Genomic DNA, 11,483 nt, shown 5'->3' on the forward strand with positions numbered 1-11,483 from the left:
TTTCCAAGAGCACAGATTTTGTGTCCTACCCAGGCTGACCTCCACTCTTTGAACCCATTTCTTGGTTCAGGGTTTGTCAAGAAACTATACAGAGCAACCGCAATTATCCGAACAACACGGGTGAGGAGTATTTTGTTTGGATAACCAAATGTTCAGATAATGGAAAGTTCGGATAATACAGTTTAACCAAGCGTCGGGACCTTGACATCTTGTTCAGAAAATCTGAAATTTGGATAATTGACTTTTGAATAACCAAGGTTGCTGTGAATACAAACCCAACCACCTACTGTAATTGGTGAAAATTGTCAACATTGACAAAAGATAGGAGCGAGGTAAAAACAATGACTGCAGATGCTGGAAACCAGATTCTGGATTAGCGGTGCTGGAAGAGCACAGCAGTTCAGGCAGCATCCAAAGTGCAGCGAAATCGATGTTTCGGGCAAAAGCCCTTCATCAGGAAATAGGAGCAACTAGCAAAGGATGTGATTGTATTGGAGACCGATCAGAGAACATTCTCTGGATTGTCTATTGAGGAGAGATTGAGTAGTTCCACCCCATACTCTCTAGGGTTTAGAAGAATAAAAGAAGATCTAATTGAGATGTCAAGATGCTAAAGGATATTGACAACGCAGACATAGAGAGGATATTTACCTGTGGGGAGTTCTAGAGTGAGAGGTCATAATATTAAGCTAAAGGGTGGGCAGATGTAAAACAGAGACAACAACAAATTCTTCTCTAGAAGAGTCATAAATCTGTGGAGTGATCTACCACAGTGGATGCTGGGACACTGAATAAATTTATGGAGGAGACAAACAGATTGTCAATTAATAATCATAGAATCCCTACAGCGTGGAGGCAGCCCACACTGACACACAAGAGAGCAACCCACCCAAATCCACCCCTGCATTTCCCACGGCTAACTCACCCAGCCTGCACATCCCTGAACATTATGGGCAATTTCCCATGACCAATCCACCCTGACTTGCACATCTTTGGGCTGTGGGAGGAAACCTGCACAGACATGGGGAAAATGTGCAAAGTCCACACAGTCATCTGAAGGTTGAATTGAAACTGGGTCTTTTGCACTGACGGGTTGCAGTACTGACCATTGAGCCACCATGCTACTCTGGGTTAAAGGCTTGTGGGAGCTGGCAGGGAAGTGGAGTTGAGACCGAGATGTGTTCATCCACAATCATATCAAATGGCATAGCAGACCCGAGGGACTGAACAGCCTATTCCTGCTTCTGCTCCTTATGTTCTTAAACATTCTAAGGAGTGAGGAATCAAACTACTTGAACATAATTAACAGAAGAGCTATGCAGAATTTGAGAATTATTTTGATGCAGCCAGGCTGTACCCGATGGGGCAGTGGAAGCAGATTCAATAGAAATTTCAAGGGGTAAGTTGAGAAATACTAGAAAAGCCTGGACAATAGGGAATGAGTCGCGGAGTGGGATTAATTGGATAGCTCTTTCAAAGAGTGGGCACTGGCAACAGTGAGGCTGATTGGCCTCCTTCTGCACTGATGGGTACACATGGACCAAAATGAACGGCCATTTTGAAATTTGACCCTCACTGATTTGAGCGTAATCTGAACGAAAAATTGTGATTGTTTTTATTTCCTCGCAGTAGAAGAGTTTGATAGTGCGGAGGAGAGAGTGGTGTATGGGACTGAACACAACAGCACCTTTCTTGAATGCATCCCAAAGTCTCTTCAGGCCACTGTTAAATGGTTCATCCAGCGAGCTGTGGACGATATGAAGGATGAGGTGAGTGGAACCATTTAATGACTGACGAAGTGGTAGAGGTTGATAAAATTCCAACATTTAAAAGGCATTTGGATGGGTATAAAGGTAGGAAGGGTTTAGAGGGATATGGGCCAAATGCTGGCATATGGGGCTGGATTAATTTAGGATATCTGGTCGGCATAGGCCAGTTGAACTGACAGGTCTGTTTCCATGCTGTATGACTCTATCTCATGCGCTAGCTGTTGTATATTTCACATCACAGATCTAGGCAGAAGATCACATTAATTTCTGTGTCAACACAAACTTTATTTGGAAGGGTATTATGTCATGCTTTCAAATGTCTGCTCCATCTTCTCACCCTTTATGCAGTTCTGCTTACCTCTCTTCATCATCCTCACTGCAACTAACTGTGCATTTTATATCTCATAATAAAATAAACAAAACTATTGGTTGGCAACTTTGCCTTAAATTTCCTCTAGTTGGCATGAACAAGTTGGACCAGAGGGTCTGTTTCCATGCTGTATGATTCTCTGACTCTATGACATTTAAAGTGCCTGGATCAGCATTTATTTCCCAACCCGACTTGCCCAGAGGGCAGTTAAGAGTCACCCACGTTGCTGTGGGTCTGTAGTCACCTGTACATCTGACCGGGGTAAGGATGGCAGATTTCCTCCCCTAAAGGGCACGAGTGAACATGATGGATTTTTAATAACAATCAACATGATTGCTATTAGTCTAGCTTTCGTTCCCGTTTTTTAAAACAAATGTTGCATTCATATGTCATCATGCAGTATAAATGTTGGGTTTGCAGCCATATTCTACAATGTAATCTGTACTACAAATTGACTATCAACATCCTTCTTTAAATAAGGAAACCAATAATTGTACACAGACATCCAGGTGAGATCTCATCAGTACCTCATACAACTGAAGCAGAATGCCTAGATTTTTTTAAAATTTAATTCTCTTCATGATAAACAATATTATTTAATTTTATAGAATCTAGTAATATTCCTGATTACCTGTTATGGCTGCACACCCGTCATTTGCAATTCATGCACAAGATCCCTCAGTGTCTCAGAGCTTTGCAACCCGATCTCAGTCTTTAGATAATGTCCTTCATTTGCATTCTCCCTGCTAAGATGAACAATTTCATATGACATTCCATTTGGCAGATGTTTGCCTACTCACTTAGCCTATTGTTATCATTTTGTAGCCTTCTGATCTCCTTTGCACAACTTACTTTTCGATGCATTTTCGTGTCATCGGTAGATTTAGAAACATACATTTGCTCCTTTCATCCTGAATATGCTGTAAAAACTACATCTACACTAAACTATCCTGATCCCTGTGCATACCACATGTTACACCTTGACAGAAAATGACCCATTTATGTCGACTCTCTGTTTCTTGTTAACCAATCTTCAAACATGGGGGAGGTGGGTTGATGGCTTAGTAGTATTGTTACTAGACCATTAATCTAGAGAGAAAGTGAGGACTGCAGATGCTGGAGATCAGAGTTAAGAGTGTGGTGCTGGAAAAGCACAGCAGGTCAGGCAGCATCTGAGGAGCAGAAGAATCGACGTTTCAGGCATGAGCCGTTCATCAGAGCTTATGCCCGAAATGTCGATTCTCCTGCTCTTCGGATGCTGCCTGACCTGCTGTGCTTTTCCAGCACCACACACTTGACCATCAATCCAGAGACACTGGTAATGTTCCAGGGACCTGGTTTCAAAGCTTGCCCTGGTAGATGCTAGAGCTTGAATTCAATAATTATCTGGAAGTAAGAGTTTAACGATGACCATGAATCCAAAACCCACCTGGTTCACTAATATCCCTTAAGGAAGTAAAATGTAATCTTTAATGTGACCACAGACCCATAGCAATGTGATTGACTCATAATGCCCTCTGGGCAATTAGGGATGGTCCTGCCAGTGATAGCTGCATCCAATGAAAAAAACCCACATGCTATCCCCTGTACAATTTTTGACACCCATTTTAAATGTCACGAATTGAAGGAGCCGGTGTTGGACTCAGGTGGACAGAGTTAAAAATCACACAACACCAGGTTATAGTTCAACAGGTTTATTTGGAAGCATTAGCTTTTGGAGTGCTGCTCCTTCATCAGATAGGTTGTGGAGAATAAAAGAATATTCTCAAAATAAACTTGTTCAACTATAACCTGGTGTTGTGTGATTTGTAACATATTAAATGTGGGACCTTATCAAATCCCTTCTGGTTATTTAAAAAGATGACATCCCTACATCGATCCTTGTAGCATACCACATGTTACACCTTGCCAATCAGAAAATGCCCCATTTATGCTTACTCTCTGTGTCTTGTTAGCCAGTTAATCTTCGATCATGCCGTCTGGGGAGTTGAAGGCACAGTGCATGTACAGCTTTTAATAAACATTTTCCCTATGACAGATGTTAAGCTAACCAGCCTGTAGGGTGCCTGCTTTCTGACTCTTCTTAGACTGGAAGGCGGTACACAAATGCACGTTATTGGCTTCCCACAGGTGAAAACCGATGACAGGATCATCAAGACTGAGCACGGCCTGTTATTCCGAAAGATTTACCGAATGGACGAAGGGACATATTACTGCAAAACGATGGAGCACGGCTTCACGCAGACAGTGAGCAAGATCTCGCTGGAGGTGATTGAGAGCGGGCAGCTGGACGAGATCTTCGGCCGTGATGATGAGGAGCACACTAACCGCCCGTGCGTCACACAGCCTCGGCGACTGCACAGCCAGAAGCCGTGGTTCAAGGATATCATGCAGCTGATCGGCTACTCGAACCTGCACCGCGTGGAGGAGTACTGCGAGCGGGTCTGGTGCAATGAGAAACAGCGCAAGAAGCGCAAGATGATGGTGAACAAGTGGAAGTACGTGGGGGAGGTGGGCCGGCGGGCAAAGAGCAAACCTCGCAACAGGACACCCAGGCACATCCCTGCTGACACATAAAACCTGTTTGAACTCTGCTTGGATGGTTAGTAAGGGACTGAGCCCAAGAGGCAAAGCATCCGAGCAACTTTTCGAAATGGACTTTTCTCAATTGAGGCTGTGAACCCCATTGCTGGTAATTACGGGAGAGAGGATAGCCTCAGTTCAAACAAATGAAACCAAAGACTCCCCTAAATCTTCATCTCCATTTCTAACAAAGAACTTTGTCAAATATTCCTGTGATTTTTGAGTTTATTGCGCCATAGCATTGACCATGTTGAGTTAGTAACCAGGACTGTACTGTAATGTCAAGCTCTGCATATTTATAACTGTTATTTAATGACTCCTTGGAATTGCTGAATGACCAATGTGAGGACAAAGAGCCTGCTATATTTGACCAGAAGCCATAAAAACAGATGGAGCAAGGAATGGCTGTAGTGGAGTGTTTCCCAAATTGTTGAACCATTGGTCTGTATGTTATTGTTCACATGAGCAGGGCTAGATAGATGACATCTTAAACCAGAGTTGTGACCTAGGGAGGTTGGTTCTACAGTTATCTATCACAGTGTGTGTAAAGTGTCTGAGCAAAACCTGACAGCCCACTGTAGCACAGCAAGATACAATTCTTTATAATTGTTACATGTTTTAATGACCAATGGATGTGGCGTTTCTAGGGTACTCCAAGAGATGCTATCATCCCTTGAGATCTTTAGTATTGATGTTTTGGTTTTGTTAGAGGGGAAGTTGAGCAAACCAGGTTTATTGATTCATGAAAATGGCATTGAGAACTAGGCTTAGCCCATGATTATGTTTTTGTGAAGCTCTGTTCCAGGGAATGGGGTTTTTCTAGTTGGTGAATTCTGACTTTTGATGGATGAACCATGAGGTAAAGTTGGCATAGGCCTACCAGACCCTAGGGCCACTCTCTGACTGGGAGGGATGACTGATGGTGATGTAACACCTCAGGCAAGGTTTTCAGGTGAAGGCAGAACCTTCATGGTGACCCTGGCGATGAACCCATGCTGTTAATATCGCTCTGCATTGCAGTTATCCAATCCACTGAACTAACCAACTCTTGCATGCATTACGTAGAAGGGTATTGGATGACTGTTTTCAGATGGGTGTGTTTTAACGGGTGTATTACGATGTGTGTAGTCCGAGGTGTAATCTGATGTGTGTAATCCAATGTGTGTAGTCTGATGGGAGAATTCTGATTGGTGTAGACTGATGGGTGTAATATGATGGATGCACTCTGATTGGTGTGATCCAATAGGTGTATTCTGATGAGAGAATTCTGACTGGTGTATTCTGATGAGAGTATTCCAATGTGAATTTTCTGATGGGTGTATTCTGATGAGAGTATGCTGATGGGATTATGCTGATGGTTGTATCCCGATGAGTGTATTCTGATGGGAGAATTCTGACTGGTGTATTCTAATGGGAGTATTCTGATGGGAATTTTCTGAGGGGTGTGCTCCAATTGGTATATTTTAATGCAACTTTTCCAATGGAAACATTCTGATAAGAGTATTCGGACGGATGCCTGGTTGTGATATTTCATGTTTAGAAACTCCCGGTTTGTCCAAACATTACCTAATGGCTGATCCTGGTTACAATTGTTCTGGTTCATTGTTGACTTAAAGAGTAAGCCATTTGTGATTGATGTTGTAAGTAGGCACATGAGCATTTAACAGTAACATTTCTCTAGAGATATGGAAAGAAAAATGAGTGTGCGATTCTGCTCTGTACACAATAAATCTCTCTCTGGATTGTGTATCAGTCTCTCACCCTGGTAATTAACAATTAAATTGATAAATTTACTGTTAACCTTTCATTGAAAGCCTGGTTACGTTTTGCACATGGAGTCAATCTCCTGGCAGTCCCAGCATCAGCGAGGCTGGTGGTGAAGCAGCTGGGAATTAGACCCTTGCCCTTGCCTCTGATCACCCCCCACCCTTTCCCCCAGCCTACCGTTGACCCATAAGGCCCACATCCATTCCTGGGCCTCTGCTATCTGTGGTGCCAGCAACTGTTGCCCTCCACTGGCACTAGCAGCAATATGTAGCTGTCTGCCTCTAATTGACCGACAGCTCCTGGCTTTTGAGTCTTCCATCACTGTGGACCTCCATCGTGGAAAAGACCTGCAGGTGACCATTTCAGTGCCTGAAGGACATTTGATTCCACTGGACCCTACCCACACAACTAATGAGGTTCCCCACTGGCTCTCCAATCAGTGGAAAAAACACCCATCAGCCCAGGGAGTTCTTAATATTCTAGAATAAAGCTCCTGAACAAGTGGTAAAAGCTGGTTCCACACTAACTTGGACTTTTTTCATTGGAAAAAAGGAGAAGAGGGGACCTAATTGAGGTATGCAAGATAATGAGAGGCATAGTTAGAGTCGATAGCTAGAGACTATTTCCCAGGGCAGGAATGGCTAACACAAGGGGTCATAGTTTTAAGCTGGTTGGAGGAAAGTATAGAGGGGATGTCAGAGGCGGGTTCTTTTACACAGAGAGTTGTGAGAGCATGGAATGCGTTGCCAGCAGCAGTTGTGGAAGCAAGGTCATTGGGGACATTTAAGAGACTGCTGGACATGCATATGGTCACAGAAATTTGAGGGTGCATACATGAGGATCAATGGTCAGCACAACATCGTGGGCTGAAGGGCCTGTTCTGTGCTGTACTGTTCTATGGAAAAGGCAACGTTGCAATGATGGAGTGGATCTGGGTGGGATGCTATTTGAGGGGACGGAGCAGTGTGGTATTCGATGGGCTGAATGGCCTGCTTCCACACTGTAGAAATGTTATGAATGTACATTAAGAAAAGATGAACATCTGTCAAGGGAGTAAACCTACAGCCCACATGTGATTCCAGACCCCAAAATGTAGCTGCCTCTTAACACCCTAGGATTGGGTAGCATGGAAACCTTGCCAAAATTGCCCACATCTTTGAAAACGTTCAAGTCAAAGAAATCTGATCACGGTCCAACCACCCACAAGCATCCTTGATAATTTTTGGGTTCCTTAGGGGATGGGCAAACAAAAACAACTTGACCAACACCAAGACAGTGAAACTAAATTATATCCTCAACTCAATGTAACATCGACCACCAGACATCTCATCAACCTCAGAGGTTGAACCTCTTTTGTTTACATTAAACAGAACGATTTTAGCCATTTTGTATTGTGACACTGGATAATGAGAGGAATCATCTAACTGTATTACCCAACAACCAGTCTCATTAACAACAATGCCTATTGGAAAATCTGGCTCAGTGGACAATCCCAGTGAACAAGTTGCAATTCTGCTAGGTGCATTTATTGGGGAGAGTTATTGCAGCAGGTCTGGTATATCAGAGAGTGTTGGTATTTCAGCTTTACAGTACGATACATCAGAGTCTTATAGTGAAGTATTTCAATACTGTAGTGAGTTTTCATGCATCAGACAGTCTTACAATGAGGTACATGAAAGTGTTACAGTGAGGAATAAATATCAGAGATTAGGACAATTTGGAAATGGTTACAATAAAAAAATGGGATATCAGACAGTTTTACAGTGAAGTCCAGGATATCAAAGTGTTAAGTGAGGTACAGTTTTTCAGAGACGATTATAGTGAGGAGTGGTTCATCAGTGTGTCACAGTGGGATACAATGCACCAAAGGAACAGTGACACAGTGAGAGGTCACTTAACAAAGTACTGCCAATATACAGGCCACTTTAGATTTTGTAACCCAAGCCGACGGGCTCTCAGGAACTGTTTATCTCAACATGAGGGCTACTATTTGGACAGAGAAAAACAAAAATGATAGATGAATGTCTCACGTTGTAATGACTTGCCATTCTGGGACCAGTCTCCAAAGCCTCAGTTAGGCCACATTGACTGTAGTAAGCAGCCCTGCTATTCTGTTTGCTATCTTTGACAATTACTTCATGGATCTTTGAACCAAGTTGTGATTTGTAAAATAATGTATATAATTACGTTTTAGGTATTTTGTACAGGATTAGGTTGTTTCTTTTTATTCACATTACATTTTCTTCAAAAAACTTAAAAGAGATGTTTTGAATTATACTTTTGAACTGTCTCAACACTTGGAGTTTTAATTCCATTATTTAAATGGAAGTTAAATTTAATTCTTGTCTGGCTTCTCTTTTTTTAAAAAAAATTCAAATTATTTATGACGATGTACACTTGTACCTGAAAAAAAGCTGCTGAATTTTCATGAACACGTAGATTTTTAATATTGGCTGAAGGGTGTATTTCCGCGCTGTACAATTCTATGACTCGATGGGCGTAAAACTTTTCATCTGCTCCAAATTGGAAGTGCATGATAGGTGGAAGCACACAATGCTGATGTATTTAGGCAATAGCTCACAATTAAACTGTCACCATAACCGTAAACAGACTTAATATGCTCATTGATCTATGATGTGTGACCATTGCGTGGCGGAATCGGCTCAAGGGGCTGAATGGCCTACGTCTGTCCCCTGTGTATGATCATTCTTTCAGAAAAGACAATACAATTCAATTCCACAGTGTCAAAGGATGTTGAAAAACAGACTAGACTTAGATTTCTGATTCCCATTTCTTTCCCCCAAGGTAAAATCATTTGTTTCATTGATGTTCAAAGGAATTTACTTTTTCACTCTAAATTATCAATTGATCAAATCTCGAGATCATGAGGACTATGCAGCTTCAAAGATTTTAGTTAGTAATGTAGAGTTGTGTCATAAAGAACACTGTATTTAATCGGTTTATGTATACTTTAGATGTAATTTTTACTTTTCTAATGTATATTTATACTCTTTCATTTAAATAAAAGCCAGGTCTATTAAAGTGTAACCTTTACATGTGAGGCCTGTTTATTGGTTAGTCCTGTGGAGGTGCCATCATAAGGCTTCTTATTTTTATTGTTCCCAAACCACCACCATCCCTTATAAACCCCTTAAACATTTTCTTAAAGATCTCAATATCCAGTTATCTGATCACTCTTCAAAGTGTGAGAAGGATGTTGTGACCCTTTTCAAAAAGTGATCAGGTAGTCTGCTCAGGTTGAAAATGTGTTGCTGGTTAAAGCACAGCAGGTTAGGCAGCATCCAAGGAATAGGAAATTCGACGTTTCGGGCACAAGCCCTTCATCAGGAATGAGGAGAGGGTGCCAGGCAGGCTAAGATAAAGGGTAGGGAGGAGGGACTTGGGGGAGGGGCGATGGAGATGTGATAGGTGGAAGGAGGTCAAGGTGAGGGTGATAGGCCGGAGTGGGGTGGGGGCGGAGAGGTTAGGAAGAAGATTGCAGGTTAGGAGGGCGGTGCTGAGTTGAGGGAACCGACTGAGACAAGGTGGGGGGAGGGGAAATGAGGAAACTGGAGAAATCTGAGTTCATCCCTTGTGGTTGGAGGGTTCCCAGGCGGAAGATGAGGCGTTCTTCCTCCAGCCGTCGTGATGTTATGTTTTGCCGGTGGAGGAGTCCAAGGACCTGCATGTCCTCGGTGGAGTGGGAGGGAGAGTTAAAGTGTTGAGCCACGGGGTGGTTGGGTTGGTTGGTCCAGGCGTCCCTGAGGTGTTCTCTGGAGCGTTCCGCAAGTAAGCGGCCCGTCTCCCCAATGTAGAGGAGGCCACATCGGGTGCAGCGGATGCAATAGATGATGTGTGTGGAGGTACAGGTGAACTTGTGGCGGATATGGAAGGATCCCTTGGGGCCTTGGAGGGAAGTGAGGGAGGAGGTGTGGGCGCAAGGTGTCTGCTCAGGTACCATTTGAGCTGATAGAATTACATGGTGGCTCAGTGATTAGTACTACACTTGGGACCCAGTTCAGTTCCAGCCTTGGGTGACTGTCTGTTTGAAGTTTGTGCATTCTCCCCATGTCTGCATCTCAGGTTTTCTCCCACAGGTTAGGCAAATTGGCCTTGCTAAATTGTTCAGGAGTGGACAGGATAGGGGGCATTTGGACTTGATGGGCCACATGATCCGCTTCCATACCGTAGGGATTCTATGATATTTTCTAATCAATGTATTCAGAGATGTTATTGTATTAAAAATGGTTTTGATAATGAAGGGTTCATTAAAAAGGAACCTAATCAAAAGGTAGTCTTCAGAAGAAGCTTTATTGAATGTCCTTTCTATTATCTCGAGATGAGAGTTTTGTGCGAATAATCAACAGCCTCTCTCTTTATTTAGTTGGGAGTATAAAGTCCTAGTGATGAGGCTTTTGCTTATTTAAATGAGACACCAATGTGACATTCTCCCTGTGTGAATGGAACAATGATCATGAGGTTTCTTATTGATCAGACAAGGTCACCTCCTTAACAGAGTGACTAAAAATTACCCAATTCAAAAGGGTCATGCATCATGAGATTTCCTATTTAAAAGGATTACTGATTGTCCTCAGGCACTGCTTGTCACTGGCCACTCGGGTGTTTCCTTTCTTCCTGGTGGAGGGAATTGAATAAAGACTCGTGCACCTTGTGTCTTTCACTGTGTCTCACACACACACACGGGTGCTGGGGAAGAAATAAGCACTAGCGCAGTTAGGCAGTAGTGTGGGAGTAAAAAGGGGTAGGCGTGTTAAAAAAAAGACAAAATAAAGAAAAAAAATTTATCCTGGTGACAATCGCTAAATACAGTTATCGCTAAACTCAATTATACAAACGAGATGGGTGGGCACTATTTCGTTTGGATAATCAATGATTCAGAAAATCGATTAAATGCCTTTCCTCTGGGGTTCAGAGTTTTAATGTCTGCTGTCTGCTCAGGAGACTGCAGAAGCATTGGTACAAGACATTGTTTC

General features: G+C 42.8%; 1 protein-coding gene across 2 annotated transcripts in view; it reads left to right on the forward strand.

The window, feature by feature from the left end:
* The window catches only part of sema3bl (sema domain, immunoglobulin domain (Ig), short basic domain, secreted, (semaphorin) 3bl), a 189,683-nt gene extending 180,146 nt beyond the window's left edge, over positions 1-9,537 (forward strand). The window contains exons 16-17 of one of the 2 annotated variants that reach the window (XM_060835364.1): positions 1,633-1,769; positions 4,270-9,537. In XM_060835364.1, the coding sequence (XP_060691347.1) occupies positions 1,633-1,769; positions 4,270-4,716 (584 nt within the window). In that variant the 3' untranslated portion in view covers positions 4,717-9,537. Of the gene's footprint in view, positions 1-1,629; positions 1,770-4,269 lie in introns of both variants that reach the window. The other variant, XM_060835363.1, reaches the window with a different exon arrangement.
* The last annotated feature ends 1,946 nt before the right edge of the window (positions 9,538-11,483 follow it).

The sequence above is a fragment of the Hemiscyllium ocellatum genome, chromosome 14, assembly GCF_020745735.1.
Source record: "Hemiscyllium ocellatum isolate sHemOce1 chromosome 14, sHemOce1.pat.X.cur, whole genome shotgun sequence".
Taxonomy (NCBI): Eukaryota; Metazoa; Chordata; class Chondrichthyes; order Orectolobiformes; family Hemiscylliidae; genus Hemiscyllium; species Hemiscyllium ocellatum.